At 35.5% G+C, this 24,307-nt stretch overlaps 1 protein-coding gene across 1 annotated transcript; it reads right to left on the bottom strand.

Annotated features, from left to right (window-relative positions):
* Nucleotides 1-762: 762 nt before the first annotated feature.
* Nucleotides 763-23,979, bottom strand: MNS1 (meiosis specific nuclear structural 1). The gene is made up of 10 exons (XM_003755718.4): nucleotides 23,937-23,979; nucleotides 23,016-23,240; nucleotides 21,415-21,542; nucleotides 18,697-18,799; nucleotides 12,616-12,845; nucleotides 11,969-12,185; nucleotides 11,771-11,878; nucleotides 7,348-7,605; nucleotides 5,652-5,777; nucleotides 763-1,093 (listed from the first exon to the last, which is right to left on the bottom strand). The coding sequence occupies exons 1-10, from the start codon at nucleotides 23,937-23,939 to the stop codon at nucleotides 1,001-1,003; spliced, it is 1,491 nt and encodes a 496-aa protein (XP_003755766.1). The 5' UTR covers nucleotides 23,940-23,979; the 3' UTR covers nucleotides 763-1,000.
* Between the last annotated feature and the right edge of the window lie 328 nt (nucleotides 23,980-24,307).

The raw sequence follows: 24,307 nt of genomic DNA on the forward strand, positions 1-24,307 counted from the left end.
AGTATTTCCCTGCTTATTCTATTTTCTTTCTCCTTTTATTCTGTCCCTCTTCATAAGTGTTTTGCTTCTGACTACCTCCTCCCCCAGGCTTATTCTATTTTCTTTCTCCTTTTATTCTGTCCCTCTTCATAAGTGTTTTGCTTCTGACTACCTCCTCCCCCAGTATGCCTACCCTCTCCGCCTTTTTTATCTTCTTCCCCTTCTACTTTCCTGCAGATTAAGATAGATTTCTATTCTCGTATTGAGTGTATATCTGCCTCCTTATTTAACTTATTGTGCACTAGTCTTCAAGGAAGTAATCCTAGAGGAACATTGTTTGTTCCTATTAGACTGTAGTAGCCAGAGTTTGTAACCTGCAGATATAGGGTCACATTCACAACTAAGATGGGGCATCAGATAAGGTTCCTTTGTATAGCAACATAATAATCAAATACATATAAGCAAGATGGCAACCTGATGCTTTGCTGAAATGTTTAACTAATATGATTTTACATATAATTATTAGTAATTATTCTATATAAAACTTTCTACTGAATTGTTAGAAAGTACTTAAATCACATAATTTTAATTTTATTTTGAATAGAAGACTTTTAAGAAAACAAAAGCATTTTGTAAATGTATTTTTTTGTTCACATGTATTCCCTCTCCTCATGAATATGACCATATCTTAGTTTATATAATTTATTCTTCATTGGAAATCACTTGTGAATTTTTTTTTAATATGTTGTTTGCAAGTATTTTGCTAATTATTAAATAAAAAGCCAAGAGTAAAATGAGATGTTCTGTATAATCCTTTTTTCAATAATTTATTGGCAAAGAAGACAAATCGCAATCTCTTACAGATGGATGTACAGGAATTTTCAGATACCATAATAGTTAAAAAAAAAAAAAAAATCCCAATTGTTTGAAGGATTCTTACCAAAATAATGATTGTCAAAACTGACGTAGTAGTCAGGCTGACATCTAGTGGTGATACAGAGTGATCCAACTCTTGATGACATTAGCTGTTTCCTAATGGTGTATCATCTTTCAGATAAGCTTTCCTAAATGCTTCACCAAGCATATCAACATCTTGCTCATGTCTAATTACTCCCTGAAAGGAAAACACTTTAGGTTATTTTTGGACACAAGGATATTTTACAAAATATACGGATTTATGAATACCTTTTGCCAAGAAGAGCACAGGGACAAAACTGACTTTCAGAATTGGAAATCCCACAGATAACACTTAGCTCCCACCCTTCATTTCATAGGTCTAAAGAGGCAAGTTAAGTGACTTGTCCAAAGAATGCCCAACATCAACGCAATCTATTCAGCAAAACTGATGGAATTAATCTAATCAAGAAATGGCTTTCCTCCCTTCTCTGGGCCTTTTCCCCACTCTCTCTCCTACCACACCTAAATGTTGAGTGTTGACAAGAGGCCAGGGAGGGCAATTTGAAGCTTGAAAGCTTCAAGGATTTTGGTTCTCTTTCCTTCAGCTATATGAGCAATTGTGGAAGATACTACTAAAGGGCATTGATAGGATTCTAGGAAAGGTAAAGAACTGGGGCTAAGGAGACTGATCCCTCCATTTTGGTATCCAAAATACCTCAGTTTTCATAAAGGATCCGGGAGGGATAAATTCTTTATTCCACAAGTTTCTCTAATGCCTATTGACTTGAGTAATCCCTCTCCCCTGTACCATTCATGGCATGGAATTGCTTCTCCAATCCCAGTAACCCATTTTCACAGTTTTAAAGTTAGCGTCCTTCAGACCTCATGTCACTTATTCTGATGAGATCAGCTTCTCCCCACGTCCATCTCCACCTTACTGGACACTCTTCCAAACCCATCCTACTTTGCCTTTGGAAAATTCTTTAAAAACAAAACAAAAAACCACACTCACATCAGGGGCTGGGCTATATAAGGCCCTCTGAACCATTTGTGGATGGCTTCCAATGGCCCCTGGCATCTCCCTTCAACAAAATTCACAACCCTCTCTCAGAGGCCACTCTGGCCTATGGAGCCAGGAAGAGCCATCGCATGCTTGTGGTCCCCGAAAACCCAGGGAGCCCATTTAACAGCTCCGTTCCTCTCTCTCTTGCTCTCTTATAAACTCTGGTACTCCCTGGCCTTGCTGTTTCCCCTTCTGCCCCCAGCACTCACAACTCCCCCAGCAGTCCATCACACAGAGTCACGCTGTGGGAGTCTCCCCACCTCCCACAAGTGTGCGGTATTCCCTCCAAGATCCTGAGGTTCCAAACCTTCCTTTCCATCCACACCCTTGAACCCTTCTCCTACTTCCCTGGAAGGCCTCCTGACCCTTCTGGTTCATTCCTCTCTCCCTGACAGTAACTAGAGTTAACTCTAGTCTTTACCCACTTGGCTACTGTTTTCTCTGGCTGCAGAGGATGAGGCCATAGGAGAGGGTGGCTGGAAAGTGACTATGGTGCAGAAAAGGCATCATCTTTTAAGAACTGGATAGAGCACCAGCCCTGAAGTCAGGAGGACCTGAGTTCAAATTTGGTCTCAAACACTTAATACTTCCTGGCTGGGAAAGTCACCTAACCCCAACTGCCTCAGAAAAACAAACAAAAAAACTGATTTGGAATTCACTAAACAAAACCCTCAATCTCTTCACACCTCCCCATCATTTTTCAACAGCTCATTAATTCTTAACTCAGGGTAACCTTCCCTGTCTAAGGCATGGACTGCCACTTCTAGGTGCTGAGCAGCTGCAAAATGAAGCTAGAAGATACAGAGCAGCAAGACGGCACAGTAGGGAGAGTGCCAGGACTGAAGTTGGGAAGAGACTCTTTTTGAGTTCAAATCTGGCCTCAGACATTTGCTAGCTGTGGGATCCTGGGCCAGTCACTTAAACCGTATTTGCCTAAAGTTTTCTCCTGTGTAAAATGAGTTGGAGAAGTGGCAAATCATTCTGACCAATAAAATGCCAAATGGGATCATAGAGTCAGAAGCGAATGAAAAATGACTGAATAACAAAAAATCTAATATAAACTTATGGTGTATTGACAAAACTTTTATTCTACTCATAAATTTCTTCTTTCATTCCCCCCCAAAACTGTTCAAACTTTTTTCAAAGCCCAGCTGTCTACCATGTACTGCAGCCACCTGCTTCTAATTTGACTGAGAAGATAAAGTCCATCTAAAGGAGTTCTCTCCATCCCCATTTTCTACCTCAAACCTATTCTCTGCTCCTTTTCCAGGGAATAACTAAGCCTAATGCCCTTCCCCGTGCTTCTGATTCTCCCAGTCCCCTCCCCCAGGCCATTCTAGCCAGCAAGGGTTCTCCCTCTCCCTCTCCTTCTTTTCCCTCTCCCTTTCACTCTCTTTCTTCCTCTCCCTCTCCCTCTCTCCCTTTCCCTCTCCCTCTTTCCCTCTCCCTCTCCCTCTCCCTCTTTCCCTTTCTCTCCCTCTCTTTCCCTCTCTCTCCCTCTCCTTTAATCTCTTCCCCAGTTCCTTTCCATCTGCTTTAAAAAAAAAAACCAAAACAAACAAACAAACAAAAAAAAAACACTTGCTCAGGTCTCCCTAATCCTATAAAGAAAAAAAATAATTAAAAAAACCCAAAACATTTTCCTTAAACTTTCTTCCCTCATTCTAGCTCCCCTTCTGTTCTCTCTCCTATTTAGAGAACTCAGTCCCTCCCTTGACGTCCATCACAAACTCTCCAGAGATGACTCCCAAACCCTTATTTCCAAGCCCTAATCTTTTTTTAAAATTCTAAATCTTGTTGGTATTTCCCTTCTGTTTAACTGTTCTCGAACTCATTTGTGGAGTCCCTGTTCAAGATAATGCCAGTTCCTTCTCCAACCCATTTTACAGAACAGGAAGCAGAACATATTTAACCTAGATCAGTCTAGGGAACTGGGAGGGAAAGGAGAGAGGGAAACGAATGTGGCTCATAAATTCTTACAAAAATGAATGCTGAAAACTATCTTTACATGTATTTGGAAAAATAAAATATTACTGAGAAAAAAAAAAGATAAAAATAAAACTAAACCAGCTGGCTGAAGAAAAAAAAAAGGAAGAAGAAAAAGAAGTGGCTGAGGTAAAAAGGGGGCCATTTTCTAGACCTCTCTCACATCCAAATCCTTCTCTCCATTTCCACGACCACCATTCTGGTAGAGAACTTCATACTAATCATTAAACTTGAGTATTCAATAACCTTTCCCTGCTCCATTCCAATCCATTTTAATAATTCTACCACATCAAGTCTCCAATGTCGATAAATCTGGTCATAGCACTCCTGGACTTAATAAATGTGCTTATCTTTCAATTTAATCTTGAAAGACTTCTCGAGCCAAAATGCATTTTTCTGCCTTTATGTCTTTATTTATGCCATTTCCTATGTTTAGAATGCCCACTCTACCCCCCCCCCTCTACCTCAGCCTGCTGAATTCCTATCAATCTTTTAAGAGCTCAACTCATATGCCATTTCATAAAGGAAATCTTTAATCCCCTGGTGAGTAATGATTTTTTCCCTCCTGGGGCTCACATAGCATTCTCCATCTGTACCCTTTTAAAGCACTTATTAGATATTACAGTGTATGTTCTAAGCTAGCCTTTAAGTTCCAGGACAACAAGAACCAACGTATTTAAACTCTGTATTATCTCTGAAACCTAGCATAGTAGTCTGTGAACAGAAAGGATAATTGAATTGAATTAATAGTCATCACCAATTTTTTAAACTCTTAACATTTTCATATAATTTATCACTTAATCATATAGTTAGTTATAATGTAAAGTAATTGTTTAATGTACTTTAATCACTTTCTTCTCAATTAAGACTGCTAATAATCTTTAAAAGCAAAGGCCATGCTTTATATTTCTGTATCCCTGGCAGTATCAAACACAATGCTGAGCATACTATATATAACCTATAAACACTTGCTGAATAACCTTTAAAACTGATGTGACAAATTTTAGTTTTTGAAAAGTAATTTTTATGTACTTGTTACATGTTGTAATATAACTGGTTTTATGTGTGGTTTATGAAAATCCATTTCACTGCTTTATAGTCACAATATATACACATCTATACCCATACACACAAAAAGTATCTGATCAAAGAATTTTTTAAAAATAAAGTTATGTTGGTCCCTCGGGATAACATCACTCACTAGAGCTCATCATTTTTTTTTTTTTTACTGAGGCAATTGGGGTTAAGTGACTTGCCCAGGGTCACACAGCTAGGAAGTGTTAAGTGTCTGAGGTCACATTTGAACTCAGGTCCTCCTGACTTCAGGGCTGGTGCTCCATCCACTGCACCACCCAGCTGCCCCTAGAGCTCATCTTTTTTCCCCAATAAGACAGATCTATTACATAGTCAATCTAGGTGCTTATTATTACAAGTACCAGAAGGACATATAACCCAATTCTTTGGCACATACAGAATTGTAATGTGGGCCTCAAGTGTGTGTTCAGTAGAGATGCATTTCTGTTAAAGAGAAGCATGACTGTAATCATGTAATTGAGAGCTAGAAATTATTTGAGAGGCTGTGATCCTCTCATTTAAGAAATGAGTAAGCTGAGGGCCTGATTCCATGTTGGCTTCTGCCCTGGTTCCCAGGTCAGTGTTCTTTTTCCTCTACCACTCTGCCTCCAAAACGACATTCTCATTTAATCTTTAAGCAAATTTCACTTACTTTGGGAAGATAGCCCAGTAGATTTGTAGCATGGTCTCTGAGAAGTTTTTGTCGTTCTTCTTCAACAATTGCATTGACATATCCTTCTCTTTGTTGATTTAACCTTATTTCTTCAAGTTCACGTTCCTGGAAACACAACCAGTTTTTGTTATTTTCTATGGGGTAATTTTTTTTTTTTTTTTTTGCAGTGTACTTGGGGTTATGTGACTTGTCCAGGGTCATTCAGCTAGTGTCAACTACCTGAGGCCAAATTTCACTTCAGGCTTCCTGGCTCCCTAGCTGGTGCTCTAGCTACCATATTATCTAGCTGCCCTCTGGGATAGTTTTTTTTTTTATTTTTATTTTTAATTTTATTTTTTGCTGAGGCAATTGGGGTTGAGTGACTTGCCCAGGGTCACACAGCTAGGAACTGTTAAGTATCTGAGGTCAGATTTGAACTCAGGTCCTCCTGACTTCAGTGCAGTTCTATCCACTGCACTATTTAACTGCCCTCTGGGATAAAATTTTTAAACATTTATTTATATGTTTTATTTTATATCTCCACTTCCAAATATCCAAATATCTCCTCCCTCCCTGTCCCACTAAACTGTCCTTTATAACAAAGAATTCAAAGAAAAAGTCAATCAGTTCAGCAAAACTAATCTAGTGTGACTGCATGAAAATATCAGTTAAAGCAGCGGCAGTACAAAGGCATCAGACAAGTGGGCATCATTCTCTATGGAGGCCACCTGCTTCCACAAGAAGAATTGGGACCCAAAGTTCTAGAATGAGATTATGTTCAACAAGTAAGGTCTGCAACAATGAAAAGACAATGTGTCCACTTGGCCTTTTTGACTACAGCAGAACAGTAAGATGACATACTTACGTTAAAAGCTGTAATAATTCCTGTCTCCCTTTCTTGGGGAAATTTCAGATCCTTTTTTTTTTTTTTTTTTTTTTTTTTGTAGTATACAAAAGTTTTTGGTACTATTTAATAAAAGATTTTTAAGACTAGAGGGAACTTTAATGGCAATAGTCCCAAGGATAACTCACTCAGAATCCTTTCTACAACATCCCCAATCTTACCCACTTCTCTCCATTTAAGCTCATATTGCTATTTGTGTGTTCACTCATGTAGCCTCATGAGAGCTTACTGTATGTAGTTTACTACCAGCAGTTTGGTATTTCAAGGGCTAAGGGTCATCTACAACCTTAAGATGAGTATTCTACAAGTTCTTTTAAAAAGGTATTCTTTTTCCTAAACCTATACCAATATTACTTTTAAAAAACTGTGAGTTTTTTTCTTTTCATTTCTTCTTTAAACGAATAGGGACTACAAAGGTTGGTAGAGTGCTCTCAACATAGAGTAAAAGAAAACAGATGTGAAGTTGAGCAATTTTGAGGAAAGCTTAGGAGTTTTCTAACAACCTATCTAACAATCCTCCCATTTCCTTGGGTACCATATAAACCTTCACAACCAAAGATACAGGTTAGGAAAGGTTGAACTAAAAAGACAGCAGTGTGGGTTGAGTGAGATCATAATATAACTATTATATGAAATGGCAGTAGCCTATTTTGTTATTTAAGATCATTTTTTCTTTTTCTTTTAATCTGTTTCATCATCTAAATGTATCATAAGTGAAATGGAAATGACCTCCTCTTCCCTTATTCAATATTGATGACAAAACACTGAAATCAGAAAGAACAGAATGCTTACTTTGTCAGCAAGGAACTGTTCATGACGTTCTTGAATAAGTTTTTCTACAGCCTTCCTGTGTTCATGCTGCTTTAGTCTCTGCTTCTGAGCATTCATTAATTCAATTCGATCATCCTCAGCAAATTTAGCCAACATGTTTTGTCTGAAGTGTTCTTCTTCGTCCCTAGTAGCCTGAAGAACCAATTCTTTGAAAGCCATTTGTTCTGCAAAGTTTCTTTGGAGCTCTTCACGCTTTTTGATTTTGTTTTCAATTTCTTCCTAAAAGAACACAATAAGAATAACATTAAAAGCTTAATTCCACAACTTTAAAAAAAATTTAACTTGTAAATGGAAGTTTTCAGCTCAATAAGTAATAGCAGGCTGAAATCAAGCACTCTGGGGGAAAAATACATGGCTGTTCACTACACAGTATCTTTTAATGCAGCATATCAGGCCTATCTTAGGGGACACAAATATTTTTTTAAATTTCCTTGGTATTTTTTCAAAAGTTCTAATTTTATTTCTTTGTCTGGAGGTTATGAAGAGTAAACTTCTAGACAACTAACATAAAAACAACATTGATTTCATACAAACTTCAAGAACCTCTTATTTTATCTAACCTTTTTCCCCCACTATACCTGAACATGAACCTCTTGCTAATAATAATAATAATAATAGATGGCATTTAGATGACACTAAAGTTTTTTTTACATATTTGTCCTTTCATGCTTACAATCACTCAAGAGTTAGATGTTATTCTTCCCATTATACAGATAAGCCACAGAAAGGGTAAGCAGGTTGGTTCAGGATAATACCGTATCTGAGGCTGGTTTTGAACTCAGATCCTCCAACTCCAGAGCTAGCACTTTACTTCAGACTTTGCTCTAGCCACAAGACTCTTGTTAATAGTCAAACATGGTAAGCTAAATTCCTACCTCAACACCTTCTCACAAGTTGTTTTCTGCTGCCTGTAATGTTCTTTCCACTCCTTTTCACCTAACAGGATGCTGCTCATCCTTCCAAAACTCTTTCGAATGCAATCTATGACTCTTTTTCCTAAAATTCTAGCCCACACTAATGATCTTCCTCTCTTCTGAAATAATTTATGTCAGTGATTTGGGGATTTGTGCATATATTGCTTTGTTCTGTTATTTAACTATTTTATGTATGATTATCTACTCTGTCCATTAAACTGTATGTAAACAGTGTTCATAGTCTATATAATTTTTTGGATACTGGAAACTTCTGGAAAGTTGTTCAATAAATCTTTGTGGAATTTACAGCGGAAATAATCCAGCATATTGGATTGAAAAGTGACATTCTCCAATACTTAATCTTAAATGTGTAATTTTATGTTCTGATAGCAGATTGTCTCTTAATTAAAAATAAAAAGATTTCAGATAAAATGAGAACTGGTTTTTTTCTGGTTTCCATATAGTTTCACGGAGGTATGATGGCTGCCCCAAGAGTGGAAAAAGTGCAAGCCCACCTGTTTGAGTTCTGGCTTCACAATTCATTCTCTCTGTGACTTTGGGCAAAAAAATCAATTAAAAATCATTTATTGTGGATTTATGAAGTGCCAGGAACTACACTAAGCACTAAAACACAGACAAAAATCAAATAGTTCTTATTCTCAAAGAGCAATTCTAATGGGGGAGACAACTTGCATGCATTACAAGGAGGCTAGCACAGCTGGACCACAGAGTAAAACGAGGCTGGAAGAGTAAGAACAAGTTACATTGTGAAGAGCTTTGCGTCCCCGACCATCATTTTATATTGGATCCTGGAAGTAGAAGGGAGCCACTGATGCTCCTTGCGGGGGGGGGGGGGGGGGGGGGGGGGGGGGGGGGGGGGGAGGAGGCAGGGAGCTGCAAGGAGGAAGGATGGAGGGGGAAGACTCAATAGGAAGTGATGCTTTAGATCCAGAAAGAAGAGGAGGAAGACTGAGGCAAGAAGTGTTGGGGAGATACAGAAGAGCAGCCAGCAGCTACCTGAAGGGAGGGAAGGTGAGAACTCAGTAAGGGCAGAGGCTCCCACTGATAGTTTGCTGCTGCAGATGAGCTGCCTCATGGACATGCTGACTCAAGGTGTCTATGGGACATCCAGTTCAAAACGTCCACTTCCAGGAAGGAGGTAATGTCACACTGGAGCTCAGGAGAGACACAATTCCTGGATAAAGAGGGAACTCACAATCTCTAGGTCTCCATTTCCTCATTTGTAAAGTGAAGAAAATGTCACTAGCACTACCTATTTCACAGGGTTAATGTAATACTTTACCATATAAATATAAATTTTTACTATTACTATTGGAAGAGCATATAGAGCAAAAGATTTAATATGCTTTTTTTTAGGAATGCCTGGGACAGCACAGTTCCTCCAATATGAAATTGCTAAAATTGCAGCTCTGCATATCTTTGCAAATAAATGATTAGGAATTTCCTATTAAAATTAGGATTCTCAAATTCTATATTGAGCAAAAGAAAGCAAAAGGCAGAACCTAGAACAAGGACACCAATTTCTTTTAACTTCTAACATAACATGGTGCAATATTGAAGCCTATACCCCTGTTCATGTCACTGTGTGTATGTATGTTCATGAACAGGATTATGGTAATTGCAAAAGGCACAGAGAATATTATATGGATAAAGTTGAGACAGATTGGGAAAGAAGTTATCTGTGCTTTCCCATTAAGTTTTTTTTTTTTTTAAATGTTCTAACAATGAAGTTCTAACTAATTTTCCTGGCTAGTCACAAACTGTGAAATTCTTATCAAAGTTATATAGCTCACTATTCCTGGTTTTGGACTGAGATCAGAGCACTTATCCATTCTTACCACAAGATGGAACTCTCAGTCACTTAACTCTACTTAAAACAACTTTGCTTAAGAAATTTAGCTGTGAACTCAAGTCACAACTCTGGGTTAGGTGACGGATTACAACCTACTCTTGGATAACATATTCCAGGGGTATACTGCTTCTCGACTAATTAAACATTTCTGAACAGTGTAGTATTACACTGCATTAAAAACCTGCAGTAGTGGGAAAAACATGGGAATCAAAAGATCCGCATTTATTCCTCAGTTATGCTATTCAATCATTTTGTAACTGAACTTAAACTATTCACAATTTTCTCATTTGTGAAATGAGATGACTAGACAAGCTAATTGCAAAGTTCCTTCTCAATAATACTAAATCATAAAAAAAAAAACCTTTGTAGAATCACCAATTGATCAAATATATACAATTTACCAAAATTTCTTTTAAAGACTCTGTTTTCAAAACGCCTTTGTTCTCAGTTTTCTGCTGCTACTCACTAGGCAGATGAAGGCAACATAGCATAAATCAAGCAGGCCACTAAGAGATTTCCTATCCTCAAGGACTCTTGACTCTGTTCCTGTGGCAGCTAGGTAATGAAGTAGATGGGTTCTGGTCTCGGAATCAAAAAAAAAAACCAAATTCAAATTTGAATCCTATACTCACCACCTGAAAAGTCCTGGGCAAGTCACTTAATTTGTTCTCCTGTAACATGGAGATAATACTAGCATCTCACCAAGTTGGGTGAAAGTCAAACAAATAAACAAAACAGTGCTAAGCCTCTGCCTGGCACCTAGTAGGTACTAGATAAATGCTCATTTTCTCCATTACTCTTCAAATGCTTTTTTTCCTGATCTCTTCTTGTCTTTCTTCAGGTTGTTGAAACAGAAAAGTATTCACTAACCACGTACTGGGTTTTCTTTATCTTTCAAATAGAGCCCATGTCTTACATGAAGAAGATAGGTAGTTGTTTTGGGTTTTTTCCTGTTTTCACTACTAGTTCTAAGTAAGCTATTCATTACTTTATTTGGGGTACTCTCCTTAATCTAATTGTATTTTTTTGGTTCAGACTCTCTAACTTAAAACTGTGTGAAAACCATGGATAATGCTTCTCTTTCCATTTATCTACCTGACCACCCTTTAGATTAGCAGCCCTCTAGCTTGTTAAAGCTCAATTCCAGCACCTACTCAATTTATGGGGCACAGGTTTGCAGGAATTCTGCTAACTCCTCTTCCCATACTTCTATCTCTCTTGTAGGTGCTATTTGATCAAGTGAGTGAAATGTTCAATAGACCATTTATGTAGTATACTCTGATTCATGAAAAAAGAATATGGCTTAATAATGATGCAATTTAACTATTTTTATTTCTGGAGTATTGGGCCTGAAATCAAGGACACTCATTTTTCTAAGTTCAGATCTAGCTGTATGAATCTGGGCAAGCACTTAACTATGTTTGCCTCAGTTCCCTCATCTGTAAAAGTACCTGGAGAATCACTCCAGTATTTTTGCCAAGAAAACTCCAAATGGAGTCACAAAAAGCTGTACGCAACTGAAAAGACTGAACAACAACCAAAATCTTGAGAAAACATTATATTCTGTATTGTTCATTTGTCAATTTCCAACACTTACCTTCACTTTCTTTTTATCTAACTCGGCTTGTTCTAACTCATATAAATCTAGTCTCACTTGTTCCATATCATCTTGCTGCTGATGTATTTTCTCCAAGTGCTGGGCAACCTATGAAAGAGAATTTTAAAAACATTATTATAAGACTCAACATACATTTTAAAGAAATTTTCTAATTGTTAAAGCCAAGTATATAAATACCAAATTCTTGTACTGCTGCTTTTTTTCTTGAAGCTTTTGCACTTGAGCCATCCGCTCTTCTTCTCTCCGCTGCTGCGCACAGGCAAACTCTAAGATTTTCCTATTCTCTTCCTCCATTTCTTCACGCTTCTTCATCCTCCACAGAGCTTGCTCTTTTTTAAACTCTTCTCTATATTTATGAGTTGTAGCAATTTTTTCTAATTGTTGCTGTCTTTCCCTAGAGTACATACCCAAAAGGTTTATATTTCAAGTGATAAATATGATTGCTAAATACAAAATAATGTTTAAAAAATGTTTCTCTAATTTTTAAGAGTGAAATGGAAAAGATCTTTGATTTCTCAAATATCTCCACATGTGTAATTTATCTAAGTATAATGTATGAGGTCAATATTTTGATATTGGTAAAATGATTCATACATTTGTCCTCCAAAATCTACTCATGACATGATACTCATTTCATAAAATACAAAGTACCATTCCTTCTTGCCTGAACTCTAGTGTAAGGTTACCTGTCAAAAAAATTCTCTGAGTGACTCAAAATTGAGGTGGTGATAATTTAGGAAGTAACTCAATTATACAATAAAAGCAGATAAATCTTGAGCCAATCACAAACATACAGGATTTTGCACAAGGTTAGTTAAACTCACATTCTGTCTTCTTCATAGATTTTTCTAACAATTTCATCGATCATGAATTTCTCGCGTAATAATTCTTCATAAGCTTCTTGCTTCTTCTTCTCTTGATATTCAAGCTGTTGCTCTAAGTCCCGATGGTACTGGATTTTCTCCTTATTACGTCTAGCTTCTATATCATTCTTTTCTTTTGTATATCTCTCCTGTTCTTCCTTCATACATTTGGCTATTTCAGACTCACGTTTCTATCATGAAAAAAAAATGTGTTATTTTATGTTGCTTTCTACTTTAAACACAACATAAGGAATAATCATCTTAACTGATTATTTTAATAATCAATTTATTGATTCCATGTTTTAAAATTTTAACTCTCTAGAATGAAGTACTTTTATCTTTACAGATAAAAAAGGGAAAATATACATTGCGATATTTTTATCATGAAAATGTGGTTCACTATGATCAAGATGCATATATACCAAGAATGAAAGAAGAATTCAATACTAGGGAAACAACATAGGGAAAAACTAAACCATTCAAAATCGTTCTTATTATCAATAAAATCAGAAAAAAAGATTTTACAGGAAAAGTCTAAAGAGAGCTTTTTAGTTTTTTTCAAGATGCCTTTACACCTTTGCCACTACTAGGTCTGTAATCCCAAAGAAATGAAAGAAAAAGGAAAAGGAACTATATGTACAAAAAATATAGCGGCTCTTTTCATGGTGTCTTCTTTTATCAGCCCAGAATCACATTTCTCAAGAAGAAAAATTAAATACTTTTGAGCCGGAAGCCTTTTTTTTTTACATTATAAGTCAGAAAAGTATGAATGTAACTATTTACAGCTAGTGATTTTAGGTTATAATCTAGACTCAAAGGGATTGTAAATATCTTCGTATGGAAGGATCATGTTGGAATCATTCAAGGTTATATAACCTGTCTTTGTTATCAGGGAGTAGGCAGAACTTTTCAAAGATTCCACATTTAATCTACCTATTCCAGGAATAAGTTGGGTTGGAGTGTTCAAATTCACCTCCCTTAGGATCCATTAAAACAAACAGAAATTGAATTTGATTATAGAAGAGAGAAAAAATTTAACCTCAGGTCAAAGAAATAATTAGAATGCAAGTATTAGTACACAGAGTGTTGCACTATTTTTACTTTTTTTGTATCTCAACTGCTTAGCACATAGTAAGTGCTTAGTAAACGCTTGTTTTGAATGAAAATTGGGCATCTTGGGAATTACAAGTTTTCCATTTTTGGCACCGAAGAAAATAGAGATAAGACCCACATTAAATTTGATTGAGATATGAAATACTTGCAGTGTAGGGCTACAGGGGTGCAAGTGGAGGACAGAGAGCAGTAAGAATAAAATTGCGAGCTACCAGGGTCTCTCTGTGATGATCAGTTATCATTGTCCAGCCTAAGCAAAGGATAGGAGCAACCAGAGCAGAAGAAAAGCCTGAGGGAGTATCTAAACTCCTTTCTCCTCCCTTCTCTGTCTTTTCTAAGAGATTTATGCTGATCTTCCTTTGCCACATGGGATTTTTTCCATTAGACTTGATTTGCTTAGATAAAAAGAATTCCATCTCGTGGTCTTGCTGAGTATGATGTTATATGGGACCCAAATGTACATGGAAGGTTCTAAAGGGGCTTCACATTTCACAAATTCTCTGTGGCATAAAAGATTACAAGACCTCCCCAGGGGCTACTGAGCATAGTTAAGTTTTATGAATGATTCTATAACTCTCCCAAGAATCCCCTACAATCTCGGACTCACCAGGATTTCCCAGAGGAATGAGTTGATTGAAATCCTATTATACTTCAGATGTAAGAAGAGAGCCAGTGACTGAACTAAGGCCAAACTGCACCTGAATTAGTTCCCCCCACCCCCACCCCACAAAGGGAGACTAGGAAGAATTATTAGAGAAAGTCCTAATTTTAAGACCTTTAAGAGGTGGAATCAGAGACTTTCCATCCAGGCCCTTTCGGTTGGGAGGGGAAATGAATGAGCACAATTTCTCTCCCTTCTCATATTTTACTAAGGATTGATTGATTGGTCCTGGCTAATTCATGGATTGGTAATATCATTTGTGGCAAATCACTTCCAAAATTTTCCTAAAAGATAAATGACCCCAGGCCCTATTGGCCATTGTATACCTAAGAGTTTTTTTTTTTTTTTTAAGATATTCTGATCTTCATAGCCAGAGAATGACAGATGGGAGTTCAGTGGCTGACAAATTAGATACATTACTTCCCACTTTCCAAAACCAGGAAGTCAAGGTTCTTCCACTATAAAGGATTTCATGAGAATCATCCCTTTTCCTCCCCCCCCCTTTTTTTGGGGGGGGGTGAGCCAATTGGGGATAAGTGACTTGCTCAGGGTCACACAGCTAGGAAGTGTTAAGTGTCTGAGGTTGGATTTGAACTCAGGTCCTCCTGACTTCAGGGCTGGTGCTCTATTCACAGCGCCACCTAGCTGCCCTTCTCCCCAATTTTTAAGAAATTCCAACACATTTAATATAAATTTAACAAAGTTTAGCCCTTTTAATTTTTATTCTTTTAAATCTAAAGGATTGGGAGTTCACACTCCCAACAGAATAGCAATCAATTAAGTTAAGCTAATAATTGGCTTTTCAGCATTTCAGTAAACACTAAAGTCATATTTTCTCAGTTATAGGCAAACTAAATTGCATTTTACCTTTAGGTGAGTATAACCATGTCGTAAGATTAAATGATACTTTTAGATGTTGTCTGAGTTTCCCTGGAGTCCCTTTAAGATAAAATTGCATCAAGAGAGGGAGGATGTTTTCTTGGTAATTGCTACAATTTCCTTTTATATATCTGTGTTAAAGGGAGATTACATTTAATCCATTCTTACTAAAAGTTTCTTTTTTCTCACTAAGGATTTGTTTTTATGGGAATCTTTTTGGTTGTTTGCATTCAGCTCCATTAGGATTCACTAAATAAAAAACTGAATTTGATTTAGGGGGAGAAATTCTCAAAGCAACCTCTGATACTTATCACTTATTAGCTGTCAACCCCAATAGCCTTGCAATAAATAAATAAATGAAAATAAGGTAATAAAGAAACTTTTGCAAATACAAAAAATAAAATTATATATGTACAGCTAGTAAATTGGCCTCTAAAGACTATCTAAATATTCAGAAATGAAATTTCTTTTCTTCGCTCTTTAAAAAAAAGTAATCTTTCTACCTTCTCCAAGGCTAGAAATACAAAAGCTATTCACTATTTTACTAGTATATAAGAAATCTCAAAAAGCTCAAGGGAAAATAAACCTCTGTTTCTAAAGTAAAGTTTGAATTTTGAAAGTAAAAGCAAAAAACCTTTTTTTCCTGTAGAGAAAGTTTTGCTTTAATAGTGAATTCAGAATTTAAAAGGTCAGTGATCTTGAACTCTGAGCTTCCTCACTGATCACATCTTTGTCTTCTCTTTCATATCCTTATATAATTTCAAAATCTACTCTTTCCCTTCCTATGACCTCTAGACTTCTTCTAGTATCAAGAATGAAAAGGCAGAATCACAACAAATGAAGAAAAAAAGAAAGGAAATTATTAGAAACTATATTTATACCACTGCTAAATCACCATCTCAAAAAGATTTTTTAAAATGTTGGGGGATGGGGAGAGAATCTATTTGTACAAAAATATTTATAGCATCTCTTTTTCTGGTGGCTAAGAACTGGAAATCAAGGGATGCCCATCACTTGAGGAAAAGCTGGACAAACTGTGGTATATAGTTTTGATGGAATAATATTGTGCTATAAAAAATGACAGACAATATTTTTTCAGAAAAACCTGGAAAGACATACATGAACTGATGCAAAGTAAAGTAAACAGAACCAGGAAAATACAGCATATAGTAATAGCAGTATTGTATAATGAATAAGCTAAAATAATTCCAAATGACTCATGATGAAACCTTCTACCTGCCACCAAAGAAAGAACCGATGTTATCTCAATACCAACTAAAGAATATTATTTTTCACTTTCTTTGAGATAACCCACAAAAAGATTGAGTAAAACAATTTTTCAGCCTAAGATAATACCAATAATAAGCTAAAAAAGGAATATGTGATCTAGATATAACGTCAGATCATGAAGAAACTTGAGAGTAACAAGTTAAGATATAAACAACTCTGGATAGGTAAAGAGCTTATGACCTAAGAAAAAATAAAGAGGCTCACTTAAGATAAAATATATAATTTTTATTACCTAATGTTGAAAAGTTTCTGCACAAATAAGGTCAATTTAATTAAAATGAGAAGGAAAAAAAATTTAACTTGGAAAAAATCTTTGCAGCAAATTCCTCTATTAAAGGTTTGATATCTAAGGTATATAAGGAACTGATCAAAAGTCATAAGAACAAGAGTCATTCCTTTGATAGCTAAATGACTAGGAAAAGCAAATTATCAAAGGAATAAAAGATATCAAAACCCATATGAAAAAATTATCTAAATTGCTAATATTAAGAGAAATGAAAATTTAAATAACATTGAAATTCTATTTCATACCCCTTAGATTAGAAAAAACAATATTTCTAAAAAAGCGGGAAATGATCATTTTTGGAGAGGCTTTGGGAGGACAAACAGGCTAATGCACTTTTGGTGGAATTGTGAATTAATCTAGCCATTTTATAAAGCAATTTGGAGCTATGTCTGGAAAAAACCCAAACAAATAAAAAACTGAATTGTGCATATTCTTTGATCCAATGATACCACAATGGGATAAGACAGAACAGGAAGGGAAGAACAGAAAAGAAAGAAGAATCAGTCATCATTTGCTCAGCTATTTAGAAGGATCCTATAGGAATGTCCTATGGAGAAGGAAAGATGCTATCTAAGTTTTCTTCACCCTTTTCACCATTAGATGCCTCATTCTTCCTATAATCATGACGTCAAGAGTAGAATGAGATCATCTTATTTAACAAACTCTGCACTGTCCTTGGTACCTAGAATGTTTATATATATATATATATATATATATATATATATATATATGTATATACATATATATATATATATATATATACATATATATATATAGCAATTAATTATTTCTTCAATGTCACAAGAATTTAAAAAGATATTTACTGAGTAAAAACCCCTTTTAATGAACTTCAACAATTACAAGGGTAGCTGAAAGGTGTCACATATGCATACATACTTACATGTATTCACATAAATATGCCTCCTGTTCAGATGATAACATGCAGTTAGATGGACAATTTCTCGAGCCCCATTAGCATAAAGTCTTGGAATACAATATAAATGGATAATAAGTTGGGCAAAGACTAGCAGGACAAGGAGTACAAGATGGAATGGCCTTAAAACCCCCAAAAGCTCTTTAAATACTCCAAACTTCTCTTGGAGAGAAGGGTCCATCTTTTTAATATCTATATATACCAATGTTGCTGTATGTCTATGTCATGGAACACTAGTCTCTAAAGAATTAAAAAATCACTCAAAGGGCAATACAGAAGTATATGATGAGCACAAGACTACAAGACCTAATAAATAAGGAACTAAGAAAAATTAATGTAAAGAAGGTCATTTAAAGAAATATTTTATCAAAAAAAAAAGAAGATAAGCTGATCATGTGGAGCACAAGGACAAGAAATGACCAACAGACAACCCATTTATTTATTTCCCTAGCATTCTCAAATCAAAACAAATAAAGAAGCCCTTTAGCGTGTTCAATTGATTCCCTCTGGTGAATTTACTGGGCAGATATTGATGGATTGCAATTTGCAAAACTGGAAGAAATATCCACATCAATAATATCACAGATGGTGTTGAGTACTGAATGTGTGTGTACACATAACATCATGTGGACATGTGCTCACACATGCACACACACACATATATAATTTTTTGCCTAACTCTTACCTCTATTGTTTTATTTTTATGGTTATTTTGATGGCTTAGGAATTCTGACAAATTACATTTAGATAGTTTAAATATTTTGTAAAGGGATGAAACAATGTATCAGAGCAAAAAAAAATTAAGACTTTAGGTTCAGTTTTTTTCAGATCTCTCCATATATAATAAAATTATTACATATCTTAAGAAAAAAGTATTACCATTCTCTCATAGTCCATGGCCTTTTTTTCAGCAATTTGTGCAGCCCTTTCTTTATTCATGTAAGCTGCTTTCAATTTTTTCTCCAATTCTCGAAGTTCAAAACTGTTTTAAAAAATTTGATTTAATCAATAAAAGACATTAGATAATTTATTTTCTTTAAACACTACCCAAGAATTTGTTTGATTTAGTATATATAACACATTAAACACAAAATTTGAATTATATTTTAAAATTTTTCCTTATTTTTTTCTAAAAATTCAAAAAGACTTTTGCAAAAACCAATTTTTTAAAAATAGCATTTACTAAAGAATGTGATTAAATAGAAATATGATTTAAATAAATTTAATGAATTATATAAAAAGTATGTATAAATATAAACAATACATTACAATATAACTTTAATAAAATCTTAACCAAAATGCTTGAGGACTAAGCACTTAATCAGAAAACACTTTATTTCTATACTTACTCTTGAAAATATTTTTGTGTGCTGATACACTTTTCGGCCTCATTTAAAATATCAGATGGAATATCATTAGATTTATTTTGATGACCCTTAAAGAAACTGCAACACTTCTGAGCTATTCTAAAAACTGCAGTATTACAAAATTAATATCACCATAACAGGCTATTAAGCACATACTATGTTCAAGTCACTATGCTAGGTCATAGGGATACAATAGTAAAAATATTCTCCACCTTGAAGGAGTTTACTTTCTATTGGAATATAGCACATGTATAATACAAAGTAACTGGAAGAGGAGAGAAAGCACTATGTGGGGAAGATCCAGGAAGGCTCACTTCACAGAGAAGGCAGAAAATTAATTTTTAAAGAAGCCAAGGGTTTTAAGTAACCAAGATAAGGAAGAAGTACATCCCAGTCAAAGAAGATAATATTGGAGTGTATAATGGTAAGAGATGCAATGTATAGTTTGGGGAACAGCTAATAGTTTAATCTGGCTGAAGAGCTCATGAAGATGATCAGTATAAAGTAAAACTTTAAGCCAAATTATGGAAGGCCCTAAATGCTAGGTTGAGGATTATGTATTTTCCCTTAAAGATAAAGTGGGAATCATGTTTTTTGAATAGGTCTCATGGTCAAATCTGTTCTATGAGAAGATTATTTAGAATTTATTTTGAATTAGAAGGAACCTTAGAAATAATCAAGTCCAAATTCTCAATTTTCACTATATTTTCAAAATTATTCTTAACTTCAGAACATCCCATAAATACAAATGTGCTTGAGTCATGGTAGGAAAAGATATATTCTGATAACAGAAGTGTTCCCTTCTCTTTCCAAGATGTTCTTAGGGCTAGAACAATGAGAATAGAGGTTAAAAATATAGTGAGCATGGTTGGGGGGGGGAAAGTGAGTGCCTTTTTCTACTAAAAAGTCCATTTTAACCCATGATGTAGCTGAAGTACCACATCTGCAACATTATTGTTTTCTACTACTATATTTTTTACATTGCAAATAGGATTTCAAAGACAATAAAGGAGGTTTTTGTGGGCTAGTATGGAAACAAACCTTATTTAAAGGACTATTTCTCTTTTTTCTACAAAGCCTTCCCTGATTGCTTATCTAAAGTGATCTTTTCCTTTTTTAGGCTTGTTCAGTGTTATGTATGCCACAATTGTAGTTCTTTTTATATACTGCTTTGTATCAAAGTTGGATGTTTAATAAACCCCCTGTGGGTTTTTTTTTTTTCCTGTAACATTCTAAATTCCTGGACTACAGGAACTATGTTTAGTAAATCTTTGTATACTCACTCCACAGCCTTTTACAGTGTCTTATATGTATGGCTCTCAGTAAATATTACCTCAATGAAAAAATGTATGGCAAAATGTGTTCCAACAAGTGAACTTCTGAAAGTTGCCTTATTTAAACACTATGGACTTCTTGTTCTGTTTCTGAAGAAGGTATTAAAGATTGGGCTGGATGAATACTGTGATAAGATATGTTCCATTTTAATTCTGTGATATATCCTGGACAATAGCTTAATTACAGAATTGCAAGAGAAGAATATCCCAGTTGAGTTTTCTGATTACCTGGGCTAATCAAGGTATTTCTTTTTTCTTCTCTTCCAGCTTTAATAATAGTTAATTTTTTTCTAATTAAAAGGAAAAACAATTTTTAACATTCATTTAAAAATTTTTTGAGTTCCAAATTCTTTCTCATTCTCCCTTCCCTGAGATGGTAAGCAATTTGATATAGGTTATACATGTGCATTTATGCAAAACATATTTTCCTATTATATTGTTAAAGAAAACACAAACCCGCCATATAGACACAGAAGAGATAATGTATTTTAAGCTATATTAAGACTTCATCAGTTCTTTCTCTGGAGGTGGATAACATTTTTCATCATGAGGCCCTTGGAATTGTCTTAATCAAAGTATTTCTACTATTCTGTTTAATTTTATGATTTTCAAGTTTTATTAAGGAAAAAATGATGAAATATACTTAATTCATGTTAAAAGTTAAAAAAAGTGTTTTCTACCAGCATAAAATTCATCTAAAAATAGTTGTTTAAAACATTTCTTCTTCCCTTGAAATGATTGTTATAATGCTTATAAATATTTGCAACATGTCATGGCTTAAATTATAATTCTATAGAAGATTTTGATAAAAACAGTTGTTACAAATTAATATTAAGTGTTGAAATATACAAAATAAAATTTTATACATGATTTACAAATGAAAGAAACAAAGATACCTGTTTTCTCTTATTTGTTGCCTCATTTTTTCATCCTTTAGACTTTCATTCTTTAGTTTTGCCAGCTCTGTAGCCAATTTTTGTTCTTGTTCCAACTGCATCGCCTTCATCCTTTTGTTTTCTTCTGTCTGCCCAAAGAAAATATCTTTAGATTTCCTTCTCCATAAATATAAAATTATATTTCATATGTTTCCATGATTGTAAATGGATAACCTATATCAGATTGCTTGCTATCTTGAGTCAGGGGGAGAAAGAGGGAGAAAAATTTGAAAATAAAAATCTTATTTTAAAAAATGTTGAAAACTATATTTACATGTAATTGGAGAAATAAAATGTCATATTTCCAAAGAAAAGGAAATTGTATTAATAGTCAGTTTATTAATTTTTCTTATACAATTTCAGTAGAATATAATGTTCTCCTTGAGGGCAGAGAGTATTTCCTTTTTGTTTTTCATATTGTATTACCGTGTCTTGAACCTTGTTTAACTGAATAAGACTAAAACTCTTCAAATGCAAGTGCTACAGTAACTTCTATTTTTGGTAGTTCCCTAAAGGCTACATTATGGAATGCTTTGCAAAGTGGGATGTTTAATAAAGTAAACTAATTAAATACTCTTTTTAGCACACAAGAAAGGTAATGTCTCTGAACCACAGAAATGAGAAGAGAATATGTAAGTCTCTTTCACAAAGAGGATGAACTAGTTAGTATTTCTCGCCATACAGGAATTAGATTCAGACAAGATACTTAGATACACTTTGACCTATCCAATCTGGACTTGTAGTTACTCTTCAAACTCAAAATTCAACATCCCACCTCTAAGCATTTGTGGAGATTATTCTCTATGCAGAGATTCTTTCTTTAATGCTCAACTCAGTTACTATGTTCTCTGTAAAGCCTTTTCTGGTCTCAACATGTTCTCTTTCTCCTCAAATTTTCAGAACATTTTATTTGGATCTCTCTTTTGTCTGTATCACACTTTGCACTAATCACCATAGTAGATTATAAATTCTGTCCCTAGCAGGATAAAACTTTTTCATTTTTACATGCCAGGTGCCTAACACAGAGCTTTACACACACACACACCCCTCAATAGTTCAATGAATTTTTGATTTCATAAACTTGGGCATATCCTACAATAATCTAACTCTTTTCATCCAGTGCAATTCTTGCCAAAGCCTTATCCCCAAAGTACTACTGGAAGGTTTTCTATTGGTCTTTAATAATCAATGGACCCTCAGAAATGAAGTCACAGATCTTTGTATTAAGATTTTACAATACTCAATTTCTTATTTCAATACGCTAAAGCTTGAAGCAAATCTTTTTTTAAAAAAAACCATAAATTTTTATCTGTAGAGATAAATGAAAGTAAAATGACATACTATGGATAATGAAGTTAAAGTTAAAAATTAAAGCATTCCATTAAATAAGCATATTATAAGATCATTTGAAGAGAGCATTTTGTAAACCTTAAAACCCATGTAAGTTTGAATTATTATTACTGTTATTAGCTGGTTTCATATTCAATAGACTTAGTCACATTAGTTATATTAATTACTTCTCTCAGTAGAAAAGTAATGGAAAAGTAATCTGAGAAACTTACTTTTTGGATAGCCTCTTCCATATCTAATTCAAATTGTTCATCCTGCAGTAATCGTAGGATTCTTCTTCGTGCAATCCATTCATCATTAGCCATCATTACCCTTTGAATTCTGACTTGTTCCCCCTCCTTTACTTGCTCGTCCATTTGTTCTTTTTTAACGGAGCTTTCATTTACTGTTTTTTGATGTTTTTCTGCAACACCCAGCTTTCGTTTTTCTGAGGTAGCCTAAAATGAAAAATAACACCGTTTATGCTTCCTTATTTCTTCCCCAAAAAAGTCCAAAGATCAAACCTAAACCGTGAGATCAAAGACGTCTATTTTAAAAAACAACTTTGCAAATCTTAAAGTGCTATGTCAGCTATCATTATTATCATTAAACCAAATCCCGTTACAAGGGCTATCATGTTGTTTCCCATCATTTTGAATGAAGTGTAAGAAAAGAGCGCAACAAGGGAAGATGGGGGGAAAGAAAAGAAGAGAATGAGCTGGAGGATGGAAGAAAAAGGAGAGGGCGAAAAACATTGCAATGATTATCAATAGTAACTTCAAAAGTTGAGTGCGACGAGTGTTTGCAAAGACATGAGGACGATGCTTTTAGTTTTCTTCCTGAATCAGTTCTTGGGCACCCTGGGCAAGCCCCACCAAAGCCAATCTTCCAAGGCTGAGATTTATTTATTTATCTGCCAGTGTGGAACAAAAGACCTGGAAGCCTGTGGCTGCACAGTCCAGGTAACCCACTGAACGGCGAGGGGACACGTCTTCACACCGACGGTGTTAGAGACAAACGAGGTTTCCAGGTTCCCGGTCACAGGGGCTGATGGGAGGCGTGGATGGGGCGGGGGGAGGGGGGAGCAGGGAGGACCTGAGCGATCCCAGGGCGCACTAGGGCGCTTCACGCTTCGAACCCCGGGTCCCACTCACCATGCCGGCTAATGAAAGGTACCGCACTCCTGCCTGAACCGGCCGCTTCCTTCAGCGACCGAGACCCACGCAAGAGCAGAGAACACCGATTCTCCTCCTCCGCGGAGCGGGGTCCTTCCCGCTCTCTTGTTTACAAAGCGTAGCCTTGGTAACGGTCATAGTCCAAGTTGAATTGGCGCAGGCGCCTTTGAGGTTTCGTTCGGAATGTGACTTCTCATTGGTCGGAGGGCTGTCCAATGAGCGCCTCTGGATGGGTCTCAAGTCTGTGGGATAAAGGCGGGCAGAACGGGATGTTCGGAGGGCGAGTTCTTAATGCAGTTCTGCACAGGAGTGAGCCGTGTTCTCGAGTCACTCAGACGATTCCAAACACA

Source organism: Sarcophilus harrisii, chromosome 2 (genome assembly GCF_902635505.1).
Source record: "Sarcophilus harrisii chromosome 2, mSarHar1.11, whole genome shotgun sequence".
Taxonomy (NCBI): domain Eukaryota; kingdom Metazoa; phylum Chordata; class Mammalia; order Dasyuromorphia; family Dasyuridae; genus Sarcophilus; species Sarcophilus harrisii.

Excerpts from the sequence above, each read along its gene's own strand:
- MNS1 (XM_003755718.4), bottom strand. Across the intron at positions 18,800-21,414 it reads CAACAAATAAGAGAAAACAG|TTTTGAACTTCGAGAATTGG; the intron begins GTATCTTTGTTT and ends TTTTTAAAACAG. Across the intron at positions 5,778-7,347 it reads AACAGTTCCTTGCTGACAAA|GAACGTGAACTTGAAGAAAT; the intron begins GTAAGCATTCTG and ends TTGTGTTTCCAG.